The 19948-nt window shown below is 41.4% G+C and overlaps 1 protein-coding gene across 3 annotated transcripts in view; it reads right to left on the bottom strand.

The window, feature by feature from the left end:
* Window positions 1–18078, bottom strand: part of ogdha (oxoglutarate dehydrogenase a) — a 35224-nt gene extending 17146 nt beyond the window's left edge. For 2 of the 3 annotated variants that reach the window (XM_070833154.1, XM_070833155.1), the window contains exons 1-5: window positions 18001–18078; window positions 15316–15718; window positions 7427–7603; window positions 3625–3727; window positions 339–383 (exon numbers count right to left, since the gene is read on the bottom strand). In XM_070833154.1, coding sequence (XP_070689255.1) covers window positions 339–383; window positions 3625–3727; window positions 7427–7603; window positions 15316–15555 — 565 coding nt within the window. In that variant the 5' untranslated portion in view covers window positions 15556–15718; window positions 18001–18078. The remainder of the gene's footprint in view (window positions 1–338; window positions 384–3624; window positions 3728–7426; window positions 7604–15315; window positions 15719–18000) is intronic. The other variant, XM_070833156.1, reaches the window with a different exon arrangement.
* Window positions 18079–19948: the final 1870 nt, after the last annotated feature.

Below are 19948 nucleotides of genomic sequence, written 5' to 3'. Positions count from 1 at the left end.
GGTGACTACTGTTCTCCAAGTTGCCTGTAAAAACTCCTGTAAGACAAATTTGATAAAAACAAAGACAGTGAACCAAATCAAATATCTTTTTATTTTCTATCCCACCCTCTAGTGCACGTAACGTTTACCCGAGCTGCAGGATGTCAGAAGCAGATCCTGCTGTGTGTTGGATGGACTGATCTGCCGTCAGTCCAGCAGACAGCAGGACGTGTTTCTGACGTCCTGCAGCTCGTGCAGACGTTACGTGCAGACTACTACAGTGAAAATACTCTACTACAGATGAAGTACTGGCTTCACAGCGCTGCGCAGTGACACACCAGCGTTGTCGTTTCTCGTACCTCCTACCGTTAGGATTCTCAGCCTCTCCTTGAACACAGCCACGTCTGGTTGGGTCGCCAGCAGGGGGCAGCAAAGGGAGAGATACCCGGACACCATTAGTGACCTACAACCGACTCAAACCCGACACCCACTGCCATTTTACACCACCGCCACAACCACCTAGAGATAAAACTGAGCACAACACCGGCCCCGGCATCTCAACGTCTCCACCGCCTTTTTATTAGCCCACAAATTTGCAAAAAAAAAAAAGTCCTGAGGTTTGGTTTAGAGAAGGTGTGATTTTAGAGTGAAGCGGTGGAGAAAGAGAGACGCGATAAACATCATGCGGAGGTTAAAAAGTCCTCAATACAGAAGCCACACGACAACCAACCCACACTGAAGGTTTTCCCAAACAGGAAGCCATTCTGCACAGGTAACAACACCACCAGCAGGGAGGGGACTAATTCCTGAGCAGCAGGAACACAGAACTCAACACTGACGTCCTCCGTTTTCACCACAAACGTTAAATATGTCAACATACCAGAGAGTCTGAGCTCAAAAACATCTCTCACAATCTGTCCATGCAACACTAGAAGTTTGAGTACTATTAGATTATGGTGACGGACCTGTAAAACGTTGCTGTGATGAGTCATGAAGTACTGAACAGTGCTGGTGTCACATGGTGTCTCATTTTCAGTTCAGTAAAAGCAGTAAAGCAACGCTAACACTGACTAGTGGTTAGTGGTAATACGAGCCAAGAGAGCCCACATAAGACAGTAGAGACAGACCAGGTGCTCACATGTTTATTTTAGTTTGATTCTTATGAAATAATGAAGATATGATGGGCCGACCTACAAACTAATTTAGTACTACAGAATGATCCAGTCTGATATGACCACACAATAAAGAGAATCAAGAGCTTCCTATTTGAGCTATTATACTAAAATACATGTTAAGAGTTCATTCAGTCTGGTTTTAGAGGTTTGACTCCCGGCAAAGGTTATTAATCTTTTTCAGCAGCTCAAATGTTCCCTCGCTTGGATGAGAACCACTCAGAGATTAGTGGTTGGGATTAAGAATGATCTCTCCACACGTGTTCATCTGTTTCTGAGATGTTTGAAGCTGCACAGACTTCTCTAAGTCGACAACAGTTTATAGAAACGACTTTAAAGGCAACATGTGCCCGTGATCAACATGACAAACGTTGAATTGAACATTTAACAGTCGACACTTCTGCTTCTGTGTCAAGTGAAGATTTCATGAATGGGACGGAGACTGCTGATTGGTCAGAGCGACATACAAAACGACTAAACACCTGATTTGGTCCTGATTTAGTCTCAGACTTTTCTTTTCTTACTTGTTTTATTAGCTTTTAAAAGTTCTTTTGAATTTAGCGGTAAATCTCTTCTTTTTTTTCCTTCCCAGTTTTTCATCTTGTGACCCCTCAGATTTAACTTGTTTTGTGTGTAGGAGAAAATATCCAAAAGCAAGAGAAGAGAAGAGAAAGCTCCCACGCGAGTACTTGTAAAAACCTTTAGTGAAAATACAACGTTCCAGTCCCTACACCTTCATCAGGTAAAACAAAGGAACAAAGCGTTCCAGGTGGATCTACCTGCTCAGGTGAGGCCAGTCAGAGCTGTCAGTCCCACAGTCTGCAGTTAACCAATCAGAGGGTGCCTCCCACCATAAAGACAAGACACATCAATGACAACGGACCAATGCTTTGTTCCCATTTTACCTGATGAAGAGTTAGTGACCAAAACGTTTTGCCAATAATGGAGCAGAGTCTCTGAGGTTTCTCTTCTCTAACTTGCTTCAACCTGAAATGAATGAATTGGAGATGAATTGGGCTGTGCATGAGTTGACAAGAGTTAGTAGTCATTTCTATTGTATACGACACTAAATCAATATAAAGATTCTCATTTAAAACGGTGGTGACAAAGAGCCGAGCAGGTCAACAGCCTCAACGTCTCTACAGCGACCAGCCAACGGAGAGAAGACAGACGTTACTGATGCAACAAGCTAACGAGGCCGCCGCCCAGAGCTAACGGGTCAAAAGCAGAAGCCAAACAACGAACAGCAAGAAGCTAAAAACACATTCACTGACTAAAGCCGGACGTTTCTGCTGACAGATCAAACCAAAGATGCCACAGACTCCACAGCAGCAAGCTACTGATGCATCGTCCACAAGGTTAGCTAACAAGTCAACACCAACTGATACAAAGACAACCAACAGGGGTCACACGTCTTTACAAGGACGGTCAAACAGATCTGAAAACATCTCAGAACCTCTGAATGTCTACAATGACCAAACGATCTCAACTCTGTGTCTATTTTCCAGCTGTTCCAGAGCTTACAATCGTATCACATGATCTTCCTCAGCAGGTGGAGTTTATCCAGTTGTGGCTGAGAGTTTTAGGAAAACATGAACAAGAAGTCGCTCAGAAAGACTGGAAACGTGAACATCTGTTGTTAAATGATTGAAGTCTTAAAGTGACTTATTTTTCCCTAAATCATTTCTCAAAGATTTTATATCTCATTTCATTTTTTGCTCAAATGAACAGCCGACCTTTTTATCCTGGCCCACATCTCGTGGCTGCTCCTGTGCAACCAGGTGTAAAAGGATTAAATCCACAACACCTGAGGCCCAAATCCATCCCTGCAAAGTGAATCCAGTTGAGATCTCTCACGAAACCACGTGACCCAGGTTGTAAGGACGTTTTGAGGAGGCTTAAGGTCTTTAACTGACTGTTTTCCTCTGTCAATTAATGTTGGTTCCAATTTTAAGGTTCAAAACAATAAAGTTTCAGAAACAGTGACTGTAGAAAGGTCATATTAAAGGACACAAGAGGGCATCTAGAGATAATTGTTGTATACAATTAAGGTTTCAGAAACTGTTAGTGAAAGTGACACACATTTCAGAAACGTCTCCCATTAACAAAACACTAAAGGTTTATGAATTATCAAGCAGCAGAAACATTCATCATATACAAGAGCGTTCCAGGAACATTTGAGTGATCAACGAAGGGTCATTTTTTTGGGTTTAGTTAATCCACAAGAACATTCAGGAAGTTTCCAGTTCAGGCCAAAATCTCAGAAACGCTTATTGTACACAAGAAGGTTTGAGGAATTCTTCTAAAGTACGACAAGGTTTCAGTTCAAGGCAAGATTACAGAAACATTCCCAGCTCAGCAAACTCCCCCGACTGTCTGTGAAGATTAGAAACAGCCGCACTGCGAGGCAGACCGGGAGAAAACAGGGGGGACGGGGGAGACCTGGTGGCTTTCTAAGCGTTTAGCTCCTCACCCAGCTTGTCGGAGGAAGTGATAATGTCAGTGGGGACACACGAGTCCAGATCGGCGTCCATGATGCCGAGGGGGTCCAACTGGGCCACATGGTGCCCTCGGATCTACAGGGAGTGACAAGAGCCCACCCAGAGCAGGAGGAGGAGGACATGGAGGTAGTGGAGGAGTGAGGAGGAGGAGGAGGACAGGACGAGAGGGTGAAGAAGGTGAGGAGGAGGAAATAAAATGCAACGTAGTGGACGAAGGTGAGGTGGGAGGGTGAGGAGAGCCGAGTGGATCGGAGGCAGGATGGAGTGCAAAATTTGGTAAAATTAAGGGAAGGTATAGAAAAGGAGGAACGCCGCAGTAGAAAAAGGTCGACGTCGAAAGAGGATTCGAGACAAAAACAAGGACAGAGGAAAGAAGGAAGAGGTCGGACAACAAGAGGGAGAGCATAAGAGAGGAAAAAGATTTGACAGAGAGAGAGAAAGGAAATAAGAGAGAGAGAGAAGAGGGGGAGGGTGGGAGGGAAGAGCAACATTAACACAACAGACTGGAAGCAGTTTGTTTTTTCAGTTCTGGCGTTCTCACCGACGTCCTGGAAGCCGGTATTGACCGGAGCATCATCAAAATTCACACAGCTGATTCCCAGAGGATCCAACTGGGCATTGTGATGCCCCATCACCTAAACACACACACACCTGGTTATCACAACACAAACAGCACCGACAGGCATGCCTCATTACCGGAGGTCCGCACAGGTCCACATAAGTGAGAGCCGAGCCAGGATCCGAGTCTGGCCGGCTCCAGATTACAGCTTATTCAGTCTAATCAGGTCCAGTCGGGTCCTGATGTATTGGCTGCTGCCAGTGTTGGTCTCTATTTGGGTCAACTGTGTTTCTAGCCGGGTCTGTTTACCCTCTGGTCTGCGTCGGGCTGACTGTTACACACTGATGGTGACGGTGCTGCCGCTCGATAACAATGTCAACTATTGACGACTAAAGGTTTGAGTGCTTTTGTTCAAAATGTATTTATGATTAAGAATGTATGATTAAGAATTTAACTGAGTCATGTGTTGACAGACTCAGATCCCTGAGCTCATGTGATCGTACATAAAAATGATGCCACACAGCAGGCAGGATTCCATTCACACGTAGAGCTGGTTTAAAGGGAATTTAGAGACATCTGTAAAAGAAAATGTCAGATAATGTGTTTCCATCCACTATCGTTATGCAGTTATTAGGAGCTGGTTCATCGAGATAAACAGCTGGTTTTCCAGCAGGGTGCCATTATGTCACTGCAGAGGAGACACAGTAAGACGGCATATATTCATATATAGGAAGCAAGGCAGGCAGGAAGGTTACAGTCTGCTCATGGCTCCACATGGATTTTATGTTTTCCTGTGGTTTCATTTCTTCTTTGAATGTTTAAGTCACTGAATCTGTTCCCTTCACACTTTGCTCAATAACAAACCAAAAAGTATTTTTTGGTGATTTATATCCAGCATTTCCATTCTGTTTTTTATTCTTTTATATTGAAAATGCTCATAACAACATGTGTGTGTTTGAGGAGGGTGTGTAGTGAGGTATTAAGACTATATTTAGGTAGCAGATGCTCTGAGTTGCTGCATCAGAATCGCCTGATAAAAAGTCGGCTCTGGTAACCCTGCATGTTTACATTTAGAACTACAACATACTGTTGGTGCCATTAAACATCTGACAGAGACTCTCTTCTCTACTAAGATTTTAGAAGCTAATGACAATAAAAAGATACAGATAAATGAATACAGAGCTGTTCGTTTGAGCTGTGTTGTTTATCAGAGTCGATCCAGAGCTGCTGCTTACACTTCTGGAGTTACACACTGATGTCAGGTTTCTGCTTGAATTAGATTTCACGTCAATTAAATCCAAACTGAGAGCTGAGCCCAGAAGTCCGTCTCAATCGCTCAGGTCCCTTTCAAACCAGGTTTCTTTTAGTGAAAATCTATTAATACACATCAGGTTCGAATAAGTTTCCTGACAATTGTGGACCTGTGAAGACCTCCAGTAACTACGTCAGTAATCAGGGTTTCTCAACCTTTTCTAGTCAGAAAAAAACAATCAAAAACATGTTCAGATTCAAAGTAAATGTAATTTCATGAAAGAAGCTCCACTTTTATTTAATTGGAAACCAATTAACTTTTCAAACTGTTAACTAAACACAAACCATAAATCTCACATTAGTTTCTGCTCTCAGGTTGAGAAACTCTGAACTACATCAAGTATATCCTATGGGTTTATTACTGACTTACACACACTAGGATTGTATTTAATCATGATTTAAATAGAATAATTAATCAAAAGAAATGACTATACAACAACTTCTAATAATAATAATTCCATTTAATGATGACTGAAAGACCCCACCTTAACAAATAACAATAAAACGTCATAAAAAGAACAAACAAGCATTTAAAATTAATTATTTAATGACAGTATGTGTTGGCTCTACTGAGCTCCATGTTACATGATGAGGTTCTGGGGAAAAAAGACAAGTTAAATATGACAAAATACAACCATGGATCATCTATCAGGGGACAGTCCGGATCCAGAAATATAGATACGAGAATAAAACATGTTTTCACTTTTTATTTATGTATTTGTCTATAATTAGGAGACTCAACATTGTAAAAAAAAAAAATTCTATTTGATTTAAAACAAAAACCTAAATATTGGACGAAGCAGCCACTCAAACTCACTTTTAGATTAAACCTAGAGTCTGTGGCTCCCTTTCTGTTTTGTCTTATGGTCCTAAAGAAAGTTTACTTGTTACTTTCATCACCGGTTGTGACCAATTCAACCGAAGAGTGACATTTTCTGTATTTTAAAAAGGTCTAAAGAGGAAACATTTAGAATAAACCGCAAAGAAAATGGCACAGATTAGAGATAATTCTGTTATTTTCTGATTCCTCCTCTATTAATCCTCTTGTAACTCCTTCTACGTAGGAACCACAGGCTCTGCACGATTTACAGCTGCAGGTCTAAATCATGATAAGACGCTGATATTGTCCTTCAATGTGTCCCCTTTAAAAGGTCAGTTCACCAAAATTGCCACGTCTACAGGATATATCCAAACCGAAACAATCAGCCTGGACAGATATGACAACAGGAGAGGTTTTAAAATCTGAGGAGCCTCTCAAAGGGAGATTTCAAGGGGGTGTGAAGGGAGAGACACGATAAATGAGAGGTGAAAGGGACATGCGGATTCAGACGGTCTAAAAACAACATGAATTTACTGTACTTGACTGATTCTACCATTAATCGCCCATTAATCTGCTTAGAAGTCACAGGAAAAAAAAGATGCTCTTATAACTGCAGAACTTGCCTGAGAATCACCGTGTTTTTCAGTTTTCTTCAGTGTCAAAGTAATCCAGTCACAGCTGGCTGTACGTCCATTTGTTTACTGCAAACAGGAGCTGCTGATAATCTGTTCAGCACACTTTTAATGGACCCTTTGACAAAATGTGAGCAAAAATATATATAAAAAAAAAAAAAACAGGGCTCATGTTGAAGCCTCACAGCTTACTCACGGTTTCTATGGCAACATTATACATTCTGTTTACATCCCCCAAAGCATTATGGGAACTAGGAACTTTTTTTGTGATTTTGGTGAACTGACCCTTTATGACATATTTGCAGTCTGAGATGTGTAACACGTGAAATCAACATCCTGCAGATCGCTTTAAGTAGGTATACAAATAAGCTGTATACGGAGGGTATAATTCAGTTTGTGTGTGTGTGTGTGTGTGTGTGTGTGTGTGCGTGTGTGTGTGTGTGTGCACGTACCTGGTAGGCCCTGATGAGGGACTGGACGGCCAGGTGATCCTCCACCAGCTTCTCCACGTTGGGCTGAGCTCCGACCAGAGAGGAGAGCTGAGGAACGGCAGACAGACTCAGAGGAGACTGGTAGGCGGCACCGGGAGGAGCGCCGGCGTTGGCGTTCCTGAAAAATACATCCCACGACTGGGCGAGAGGAGGAAGAGGGGGAGAGAAGAGGAAGGTAAAGAGGAGAAAGGGGGTGAGAGATGAGGGGGAAGAGAGACAGAGGAAAACAAAATGAGAAAAGTTTTAATGAAAAGATATTAGAGGAACACAGCTGTTCTTCTGCCTTTACAGACTCGTTCCTCTCTGTGACTTCTATCTGTGGCCTGTAAAACAGAAGCCAGTGAAGTCTGATTGGATGGAAGTCAATGAGAAAATGAGCCGACTTCTCACTTGAGTGTGTGGTCTCAGTCACTAGTTTACAGTCTTCTTCAACACAGCAGGTTGTTCGTTTAGTAAACTATGATCCCATTTAGAGGAAAAACAGACGATAAATCAGGGTATGATTTAGGGCCTGACTACCCTGTGATTGATAAATTGCTACCACGGCCAGAAGTATACCTGCGTGTATTCATGGCACTGTGCACATTTAAATAATATCTATCATCAGTTTGTTCTCACTTCATTTAAGTTCACTGAAACATCTTGGGTGCCAAAAAAACGTTTTTCTATTTTGTTTTCTTCAGCTGCCAAAATTAGCATCCCAATTAATATCACATTAACGATCAATATAGCACCTTTTTAATACAGTTACAAAGTGCTTCACAGGGGAGCAGAGATAGAAAAATACAATACAGAAAAATGAGCCACATATATACACACATTTCAGCCCCTTTAAGGCAAATCAGTGGAAATGGGTGTTAGGTTTTCTGATCTAGTAATAATAGATAAGAACTTGTACATGATAAGTGTACGTGTGTCTTGCTAACCAGGTTAGTCAGCTGGTGACTCAGCTACACCCCTGCGCCGAACTATGATCACTTCTGGCTACAAAACGGTCATTCACAAGCGTCACAATGGCCACGTCCACTTCTTCATACAGTCTCAGAGCAGCTACCAACGCTTTAGCCCAAAACCAGCGGAGACTTTAACAGGGAAGGTAACGCCGACCTCTCTCTGGAGGAGAAAAACAGTCCCCCCCCCACAGAAACAAACAGCATTTCTGTTCCAGTTCAAAGGCAGCGGCCCTCCCAGCACACGGGGAAAATATGTACAGCCTTTTCTCTCCGTCTGTTAGAGTATCGGCCTTTAGCTCTGTGGTGACAAAAACTCATTCTGGACTCATGAGTCACAGACGCTCTGCTCTCATCACAACCAAAGACAAACTCACTCCAGATTTTACGCTCTCACTGCAGTCCAGCACCAACACGTCTTTTCCCTCTCTGGAGGCAATAATATCATGTAAATCAATATTCACTGGAAGATTATGACTATATTCAAGCAAACATACCACATGGTTTCAGTACATACAGTAAGTCAACGCTGAAAGTGGAACCAAGAAGTTGTTCTGCAGACGTTGGATATCAGTGTGTCAAGTCAGTGCCTACAGGACTCGTTAATTGGTTTCATTTGGTTTCATTTATCGCTCAGTTCTATGAAACAAACATCTCTAACAGGGTGGAAGAAACAGGAATGACCTGTTCTAAGTGTTGTCTGTCATACCATCAGTGAAATAAGGTAATCGGCACAAAATGGAGGACGACAGTACCGAGCAAAGTCGTGCGGATCGGATAATCTCGACGGCGAGGCACCTAACAAGCAGAGCATGGAAGTATTTTGGGTTCTAACCAACCAACAAAGAAAAGGCTGTTTGTGACTTGGCTAAAAACAGCCGTCTCACTCTACGGCGACACATCTGACGACTCGGCTGCTCGCAACAACCTCCCGTGACTGCCTGCTCTTCACCACACTCCTCCTCAGGAGCCAGAGGCAGTGGTGGAAGGAGTCCTCTGATCATTTAATTCCGTAACAGTAGTGATACCACATTATGAAAACACCCCCTGTATTCAAAACCTTACTTATGTAAAAGTGTGTGAGTGTTATTGATTAAGACTGAGCTCATTTTAATTACTTAAAGTTAGTTTAATCAGCAGCAGTGCATCATGGGACACGAGGTCGTCATGTGTTTGGAGCATCGCTGTCCTGTGAGAAACACAGATCTCGACAAAGTCCCAAAAAGTTTCATGACTTCAGGAAAACAGGCTGTTTTCAGCTTTGTGACGAGTTTTAAGTTGTTTATTTGTCTTCAGGAGGAGGAGAAAGTTTCTCAGCACATGAAAAGAACTCTTCATCCTTCAGTTAATCACAAACAGTCAAAATCAAAACATCTGGAAATATGTGATATTAATCGGAGAGGAAAAACTGTAATCTGAAAGTAAAGCTGTCAGCACAGTAAAAGCAAAATATTCCCTCTGAGGTTACTGAAGTAGAAGTATGAAGTTGCATAAAATGGAAGTGCTCGAGTACAAATATCAACAATTTCATACTAAAAGGTCCGACAGGTCAAAGACTAGAATGAATGTTCATAATAAAACTGCAACCTTGAAGCAAACGATGGCGGTCGAATCAGCTTGGATGTCACGTTACAGCTGTGATAACTGACACACTCCTCCCTCACAGACACGACCCTGACCCCCCGTTTGTCTCACAAGTGAACAATAACAGTCCAATAAATCCTCCCTGCATACACTTAAAACATTTCTGTCTGCTCGCAGCGATGAACAAGAGTCCCGGAGAAGAAGAAGAAGAAAACTGCACCTGAACGCACCACGACTGTAGTACTGTACTCAAGTACAAGTTACGTGAGAGTAACTACATTTGTCTGACACGTTTCTTTTCAAATGACCAGTTTTAAAAAACTATGATGACTTTAGAAACAACAGCGTGTTGTTATGCAGGGAAATAAACACAAATATAGAAAAAAACAATGTTTTAGTTCGTCCCACCGCCACCAGATTTCACAATAAGATGCTGCCTTTATATTCCTACGTGAGTAATCATAATCTAATAATACAACATATAATACTAGAACACTGGCATCATACATTTGACTCTTTACTTCTATACTTTCACTCAAGTAACAGAACTTTTCCACTTGCGTACTTTTAGTATCATTTTATTTTCATGAAAACAAACTCAGTACTTTGTGTTTTTCTGATATGAGCATAACCAAATGTTTTTACACGCTGTAATTACATCTCTAAACTACACTATTTGTATATTATTAAATGGATCTGAGGACTTCTCTGTAGTAACATCTCTGCAGACCCCCTCACATAAACTCTTTAAACTCCTCCCGTCTGGTAGGCGCTACAGAGCTCTGTACGCCAAAACCAGCAGACACAGAGACAGTTTCTTCCCCCAGGCCGCCACCCCGATGAACTCTCACTAGTCTCAGAGACTCAGGAACCACAGTGCAATAGTCCCATACTGCACATTTGCACTATATTTGCACTACTTTTGCACTACATAAATGCACCACACCTACCTCCACTGTGCATACTGTTGTTATGAGTACTTATATTGTTCTGTTCTTATTCTCATTGTTGTAGTTTATTTCTAATTTTCTTACTGTACATAGAGAGACAAGTTTCACCGGAGTCAAATTCCTTGTTTGCTCGTACAAACTTGTCTAATAAAGTTGATTCTGATTCTGATTCTTCCAGCACTGGTAATATTTCTAATTTTTCTCATCCAGAAAAACTCCCTTCACCTTTCTCTGGTAAAAATTCTCAATTAACCGGCGGGACGAGACAGACTGGTTCCAGACAAATCCAGCCAGACGACAGACGACATGCCAAAGGAAAGAGTCAGCGATATAATGATCAGAGATCTAAACGTTTCTACTGAGACAATGACGATCGTCTCTCAGCTGAGACATAAAGAGTCACGCATGTTCATTTATTGAGTCCAAAAACAGCTCATTGCTCATGTCTGGTTTGTAGTTGCAGGACTGTAATAAAGGTTAGCGCTCTTGGGTGGTGAAGTCAGTGCTGTCGTTCATGTAAAAACAACTTTTAATATGATTTTTTCGATCTCTTTTGCCTGCCAGGGAAACCAAAGCTCTCAGGCTTTAAACTACTGTAATTCAACCTGTCGCAATCAGAGCAAAGAAAATAAGAGTTTATATTTTATTAGAAGCATATTTGTAACTATTGCAAGCAATGGCCAATGTAGTTGTACTGTGTTACTGAGGTTATTCAGGCTGTATTGTTTTGGGCGTTGTGTAAAATTACACCCATGTTAAATAACCACAACACAGCTCCTGTCTGTAAACTGACACTGATATTAAACCTGTGAGACACCATTCCAGCTCTGCACAGCCGCGTTCATGTTAAAGGGAAAAAACTCTGCAAATGTTTCAGATTATTAACTCTGAAACAGACAATTTATTCAAAATAAATTCTTTTTTTGAATGAATAACAACTACATGTAGATTACTTATTATTTACACTGATCATGTTTCATGTGTCTCATGTTCCAGTCTGTTTTTTCTGATGATGATGTCTGATGTTTCACATCCCTGCAAACAAATTTCAAAAAAGTTGAAAAGCTGAAAGTGGAAAAGACACAATGAGATATGGTAAGAAAGTCTAGTTTGGTCTGTATTTAATCATTAATCTGTCCCTTTTTGAAAGTAGGGCTGTCAGATCAGAGGACGCTTTTTGGGAACTCAGTGTAAGTTTGAACCAGGGAAATGCAGAAAGAAGAAAAACAACAAGCAAGCAACAAAGCAACAACGCACCATTACAGTGGAGGACGGACACACCGGTCAGACTGAGCTGTACATTTTAGAAAGAGAGGAAGTGACTAAAGAGGAAGTGTCTGACTCATTAATTCACCACACTGCTCTGTTTGACCTTCTCGTCACAACTCAAGCAGGGCCCACGAAGATCTACAGCAAGACTCCACGACTGCTGTTTTAAGCTGTTAAATGTCCCCCCACACGTTCAGGAGGAGCTTTATCTGATGATTCACCCGTCACGATGACTGGAGGAGAGTTCTGCCTTGGTCTGTACTGATGTTTGGCCAAGATTATCTGGTAATTAAAGGTGTTTACAGATCCAAAACTAAACCTCCAGATCTGCCCAAATCATTTCAAACATGTCTGATAATTAGGATTCAAAACGTGGATGATTACATCACTTCTTTCCAGTCGGACCACAGCAGCCAATAAGAGAGAGACAAGTCTACCGGGAGGAGGAGCTCACGGTATTACACATGTTAGCTGTTCAGGCTAATGATGGTTAGCCAACTACTGTCGACGAATATCAAAACTGAAGGTTAAAATCTCACCACCAGTTCTCGCAGTAAAAGTTCTCTGCTGTTTATACCTGCTTCTCCATCAGATCAGGTGAGATCATGTGCAGTGGTCCACTGAACCTTCTGGTGATAACCTTAATTATATACTGTAGTGAGCGATGATATAATTGTCAAATCTTGTAAGATGTGTGGAAAGCTTCTCCTTTAAAGATGTGATTCAACCAGTTTTCAGAATCGATTTGGATTTTGGAACCCCTGAGGTGTGACTGGCATTAGAAAATTCATCAAAAATAATAATAGTTATAACTGGACTTATCTTCACATATCTGTCAAAACAAACCGCCTTAACAAGACTTATCACAGTCAGTTTAGTGAGACTACACTGGTGTGGAAGCAGACAGACAGGCAGACAGAGAACAGGTGCGAGCACACCTGTGTGTTTCTGTTGTGAGAGGACAGGTGATGCAGACTCATCACATCCTGCAGCTGCTCCGGTGTCACAGGATCACAAACTGAAGCAGTGAACACAACTGACAGCTCAGGCTTTTACTGTGAAGGAGCAGCACAAAGTCTAGACCGACTCTGTTCACCTGTTTGTGTCTTTGAGGAGCTGCACAGAAACCACAGTCAGTTAAAAATAGCTTTCTCCGATGAATCACGGCTTTCTGTGATGTCCAATATTGATCCTTAAAACCCTGAGATTGATATTTAAATCTGTGCCTTTGTTAAGTGAATATGAGGACATTTGCTCTGTCATCTGTGGGCTGGTAAAATGGTACAGATAGGACTAAATAATGTGTTAAATATTTACATTGTGAGCATGATAATTACAGTCTTGTAAGAGAAATTATTCCTGCTCAGTTGTTTGTTCTTCCAGGCCTAAAAAACGTGCCTTTAATGTTTTAGACTTTATGCATATGCACAACAAAATATTCACAGTTTTTTTCCCCTTTATCCCCAAGTCCTACAATTTTGTGAACATTTGTGTTTATAATTCAGCCTAATTTGCACTTTTAGCTACTATATATTCAAAACACAACAGCAGTGGTCCTTACTTCTAAAAGAAGAAATTTAAAGTCACAGGACAAAGTGTTTCATGCAGTGATCGCATTCATCTCTCACCGTTTGTTGTTTACAGTGTGGTTTTTTGAATGCTGGTGAAGATGTGCGTCATTCAGGGATCTCCCACACCAATAAAAATCAACCCCTGTATTGTTTCTCTCATATGGGTACCGTGGTTGCCATGGTGACACATGGTAGCATGTCTGCCATCTTGTTAAGACAACAGAAGGAGAAATAACCCTGGTGTTGGCGGTAACATCTGCTCGCTTTCTGAATGCACGGATGTGTTTTCGTTGCCTCTGAACTCCTCTCCACACTGTGTCTACACACACCCTGAACTAGAGATTTAAACAGTGACAATAACTGAGCATAAAGTAACAGGAAATGAAAGTATGGATGTTAAAGCACAAGTACTTCAGACTTAATGTTTGAGGGGATGCACTGTGTTACTTTCCACCACTGTTATAACAGAGAGTGTCCAGTCCTGCTGTGTAGCTTCCACCTGGTTTGCTAAGCTGATAAAAGCAAGGTCACAGTGTCCAGTCTTTACATAACACCTGTGACATGACACACACAGCTGACAACTCAGCCATGGGATTTAAGCTGTGTGTAAACATATATTCATTCTCAACCTGTAGACCTGTAGGAACTATTCATTAAGACATAACTAACAGACTCCTTGCAGCAGTCCGGCCTCCTGTGTCTTCACTATGGACAGCAAATCAGCTCCGTCATGTGACTGAGCTACAAGCAGCTATTATTAGCCTGCTTGTCCTTTAACTCGGTTAAAATGCGTTGATGTAACACCATCAGCTTCATTCGGTCCCTCAGGGGGCGCTACCTCCCACCAGCCATGCAGTGTGTCACCTTCATGCATTACGTCATACTAGCTGAAAATATTACCCGAGGAAATAAAATAAAAAGACAGTCTGAGGACTTTAACCTGTCTAAAAATAACAAATCTTTTCATCACTGCTCTGACAGACGGGGAATGAAATTAGCACCTGCCAGTAACAGGGTAGATGTTGGCTGTGGCAGGTTAACGTTTCAGGTCACCTATTATTTTAAGAAACATTGATTTTAAAAAGAAATTCTTAGCCTTTTTAGCCTTCTGGTTGGGCGGTATATCCCATATTTCTACTCTCTGGTATCACTGACTCAGTGTTGACATTTCTAAAGCGTTCTACAGTAGAGTTCAGAAGTGGGAGACAGAAAGTCTCAATGGCTGGTAGAAATGTTCAGTGTAGTGGAAGATGAGGAAAAAACACAAATTCAGACCCTGCTGACGTCCGTGTGCTGGTAAACGTCTTGTGAGAACTGACGACGTTGGATGCAGCATAATCGCATATTTGAACGATATTAAAACGGTAATTTAGACATTTATTCCTCTGCTTTACAGTCACATTAGCTACCTTCATGTTTCACTGGACCTTCAGCCATAAACCACCATTAAAGACCCCTTTTATGTTCTTTCAAATTTGCACTGCCCCTCCAGACCAGCAGGGGGAAGGCGCTTCACTCCTTCTTACCTTGTGAACACTCTTAGGATCCTCCAGCCAGGCGTAGTACATCTCCTCCACATAGTTGGAGCTCGTCCCATTCAGGAACGGCTCCGAGGCCACAGGTGCCGTGTAGCACCTGATTGGCTGAAACGTCCTTGTGCCACCTGTGGAGGTGACTGTGAGTGGCCTCTGCTGGCCGACAGTCTGAGCCGCCTGCGAGGCGGTGAGCGGACGCAATCGCGCCGCACAAGTCCTTAAGCGATGCATGAGCAGTCCTTAAAGTATCACACGCACACGGTGGTGGTGGTCAGTCCGATGGGCAAACGTCCTCAACCTCAGGGGGATAAAAAAACAACTCACTCCACCGGGGTCAGTCCAAGAACAGAGAGGGATGAATGAAGCGTCCACTGTCCACTAGTCCGTCAGTCCACTGAGAGGGAGAGAGAGACACAATGTTTAAGTGAGAGAGAGAATGAGGGTTTGTGTGTTCACTTTTTAAATCACCATGAACATGAAACTCACAATATGTTGACACTAAACAAGCTCGTCACAGACATGAACTTTTCTTCAGGTAAAAAATGTTTCAACTTGAGAAAAAGCTTCACATCATTAATGTACAAGGACAGGAGCGAAAGAGGACAGGCAGAGAGGACAAAAAAGTGCCTGATGTGTAGAGTGAAAATGACAATAACAAATTGTTAAAACATGTTTGCAGGCTACACCGCAAAGTCTGCTTCCCCTCAGTGCTCAGGGGGGCGACTTTGCTATTTTAATTTGTGATGTGCTTCTGCGTTATGCTTTTTCTTATCTAGCTCACCTACAGAGCAGCAACCTGCCCCCCCAACCCTCACATCCTGTAACAGCCTGCAGGAATCGCATTTTAATGTCTTCATCTGTGTGAAATATATATGAAAACATCTGATTTCCACACAGTCGGAGAAATTAAAAGTGTGTGTCCAGGTCACAGAAGAGTTCTGACATCCTCTCTCCTGATTGGCTGCTCAGTCGGTCACACCGGACAGCAGTAGAGGAGGTTGTACCAGTGTCTGATTCAAAAGTAGCTTAACCAACAGCTGAGAGCAGCCAAAAGAAATGAGTCCAGTTGTCCTCCATTTCCATCAGTTAGTTTTGTAGTTGGGTGATTCTGATACGAGACTGTTTGTAAAAGTTTATATCTTGACCTGCTGATAAAAAGGAAAAAAAAAAGCTTGATGGTTCTTGACTGCCGATTCAATTCATTTTGTGAGGATGTGTACTGTTTGGGCAAATTATACATATTATTTTATTGTATTTTTTGGCTTTTTATTAACCTCTTAGCTGAATTGGCTCATTTAGAGTTCCTTATTTTAACAAATAAAACAACATTGTTGCATTGGAATATTTTGTTAAATGGAAAAAGAAAACTGTACATGTATTATTTTGGCATTGGTAATACCAACTTCTGCTGGAATTACTGTTCGATCACTCATGACCTTCTTTGTCCCAACAACTGTGGATTAGGTCGGAGGTGGCAGACCCCAGGTGGAGCACAGCGGCACATGAAGGCAGCCACCATGCAGTTACACTTGTGACCCGAACGGGACACGCTGAGACACCTGTCACTCCGACAGACAGACAGACAGACAGACACACACCTGAGGTCACAGTGTGGACATTGGCTGGTTCCCTGCTGGCTGAGAACCTGCCAAATGTTATTCAGTGTGTAGCGTACTGCCAGCTTTACGCTCCTGGTGTGTGTCCCACAACCACTGCTGTATGACAAGCAGCCAGAGGGAGTAAAAGTTTAGACAAACCTTCAATTACAACAACAAACTTGTAGCTTTTGTTATTTGCAGTCTGACCGACCGGAGGAACCTCTGCTCTGTCTTCATCTGCTCCCTCAGCTGGAGTTCCCTGGTCTGTGTTTTGACCTTGTTGGGTGCTCTCCACTCCCTGCCTGCCTCCATTCTCTTTCCCTCACCCCTCCGTGGACACGCCCACCACCTGCCTCCTCGGCCTCCTGATTGGCTGCCTGCGATAAATCACGCCCGGAAAGAGGATCTCTCTGCTCTCCTATTGGCTACGCTATCTGTAAATCACTTTGTCCTTTCACGAGTCATGAGTTCCCGAAAATTACTGCTTGCTTCATCAAAACATTGTAAAATTATCTCCATTTAACGTTTAAACGTGTTCATAACAAAACCCACAGCGCCAAAGAGTGCATGTTATTACCAAACTTGCAACACGATTAGCATGAGAGCTAACGTGTCAGGTTATGTAATTAGCCGGGTTAGCTTCTACTTTCGACTCTATTAATTGGCATTGGCACGTTTGGCTAGCAGCTACGCGGGTGCTAACTGAGTTAACTTGAGCGTGTGTTAGAAAGCTAACTCCAACAGTAATAATGGTACTTTTCTTCTATTAAGTGAGCCATAATTTTCACCCACATCGACAGATTCGGCGAGTATTTTGACAGATGACCTAGCCATCACGGTAACGTTGGTTACCCTGACAGTGTGAGTGTGAGTGTGAGTGTATGTGTGTGTGTGTGTGTGTGTTAGCTAGCACGCTGCTAACATGCTAACAGGTTTTGTCTGTCTCAAATTCCTCGAGACGGATGATTTCAGTCATCAGTAAACTGAGATTAAGATCTGTCTTTATTACAAGACGAGATCAGACAAAGTCCCCGTAGACGCTCAGGCGTCGTTGAAGTCAGAAGAACCAGTTACTGACCTCGAGAAACGAGTTTCAGCGGCTCCTCTCTCGGCCGGTATCCCGGATGCCCTTCGCCTCTCCCGGTAGAATGATGACAGCTCGGGGCGCGGAGCGGAGAGCGAGGCCCGTGTGGACGTACTCAGCACTGACGTCATGACGCACGGAGGGTGAAGGGTCAGGGTCTCGAGATGAATCTTTATTTATCTTAAATAAAATTAACAAAACAAATATAATACTGATTAAAATGTAATATAGGATATCAATAATAATAATAATAATGAATAGTCAAATGTAAAATATAGAGAAAAACAATAATTGTTTTATGTGTAACTTATATAATAATTTATGGTATAATTTTCATTTGTTTATTTATTAAGCTGAAAAAAATCTACTAAAAAATGAATTTAAACAAGAATAAATGTCTTAAACTGAAAAAAGGGAACAAAATGTAGACAAACACTGTCAGTATAAATCATTAGAGTATAGTATAGTATAGTATAGTATAGTATAGTATAGTATAGTTAGCTATCACTGTTTATAGTATAGTAGTATAGAAGTATTCAGAAAAGTAGTAAAACCAACTTTATACATACTTAATCATAAAGTATAAGAAAGCCATTTTGCTAAAATAAATTAATAATTAATTAATTAACATAAATGTATGTATTAAAAGTAAAAGTATTCATTATGCAGCAGGGCCCCAACACAGTGTTATAACGTTATAGGCCTGTTATTTGGTTATTATTACCTATGTGTCATTTTAATGTTGCTGCTGCATTTTATTACTTAATTGGATATACTTTTCATTAACAATATTTTTTTTGGAAATATCTCAAAACTAATTTCATCAGAAACAAGCAGAGTCATTTTCTGCATATCATACCTGAATGTTTTTATACATCAGCTGAAATATATCTGAGTCACATCAAAAAGAGGCTGTGGTGGTTTATTATAAGTTTGATAAGCAAAATGTACTTAAAGTATCAAAAGTACTTGGAGCAGTAATGTGTCTGTGACTGTTGTACTATTATATATTCTATCATTAAATTATTCCTCATCATTCAAGTGATTGTTTTTAGTTGTACTTATAACTGTTTGGTAGTTTAACTTATAACAAAACATCTTATTTTATAAACTCTTCATATGTTTTGTGCTAAAATCTTAATGTTTAAGGTAACTAAAGCTGTTGTGAAGTAAAAAGTACGATATTTCATGTACAAGTATCTCAAATTAGTACTTACGTAAAGCAAAATGTCCACAGTGGAACATCTTTGCTTTCAGCTCCAAAAGGACAGAAATCAGAGGCAAAGTTTTCTTTTCTGGGATTAAAATCAAGTGTTTAAAACATAAAACTCAATGAGCCTGAGAAGGTTTCCACATGACACAGCAATATTTAATAATATTTAATATTGAAATAAAAACTCATTTGAAAGTTGTTGCATTACCACAGATAACAGGTTTACATTTGCAAAAAAAAAAAGAAAACAAAACAAAATCCTATATAAAATCATTCATTACAATAGAAAACGGTGATGAAACTCTCTGTGTTGCCATGGTGATATCAGTGTTTTCAGGGCAGGTCAGGTGACACCTGTCGACCAATCCCACTGCCCTCCTTTACACAGGTTTAGCATGAATGAAAGGTTTAACCTGACAGGCTGCCAGCACACCCCGAACACTTGCAGTCACTTTTTAAAGGTCCCATATGATGCAAAATACACTTTTTGATGTCTTTTCAACATAAATAAGTGTCCCAAGTGTGTTCAGAGTCCCCGAAATTATGAGAAAAGACCGTTGTCACTCTCTTTCTCTCCTGCTCCATCTTTCTGTAAATGTGTGTGTAACATCATCCCCTCAGGAGGTGAGCCAGGCTTTGAAGCCAATTTTAAAAAGGTGGCCAAACTGTGTAATTACAACAATGGCGTCCGTCCCATGATCCCATTGGGCCCAAAGAGACTTTTATCCA

Source organism: Pempheris klunzingeri, chromosome 7, assembly GCF_042242105.1.
Source record: "Pempheris klunzingeri isolate RE-2024b chromosome 7, fPemKlu1.hap1, whole genome shotgun sequence".
NCBI classification, from domain to species: Eukaryota; Metazoa; Chordata; class Actinopteri; order Acropomatiformes; family Pempheridae; genus Pempheris; species Pempheris klunzingeri.
Note: the sequence above shows the minus strand (reverse complement) of the source record. Positions and strands in the feature narration are given on the sequence as shown.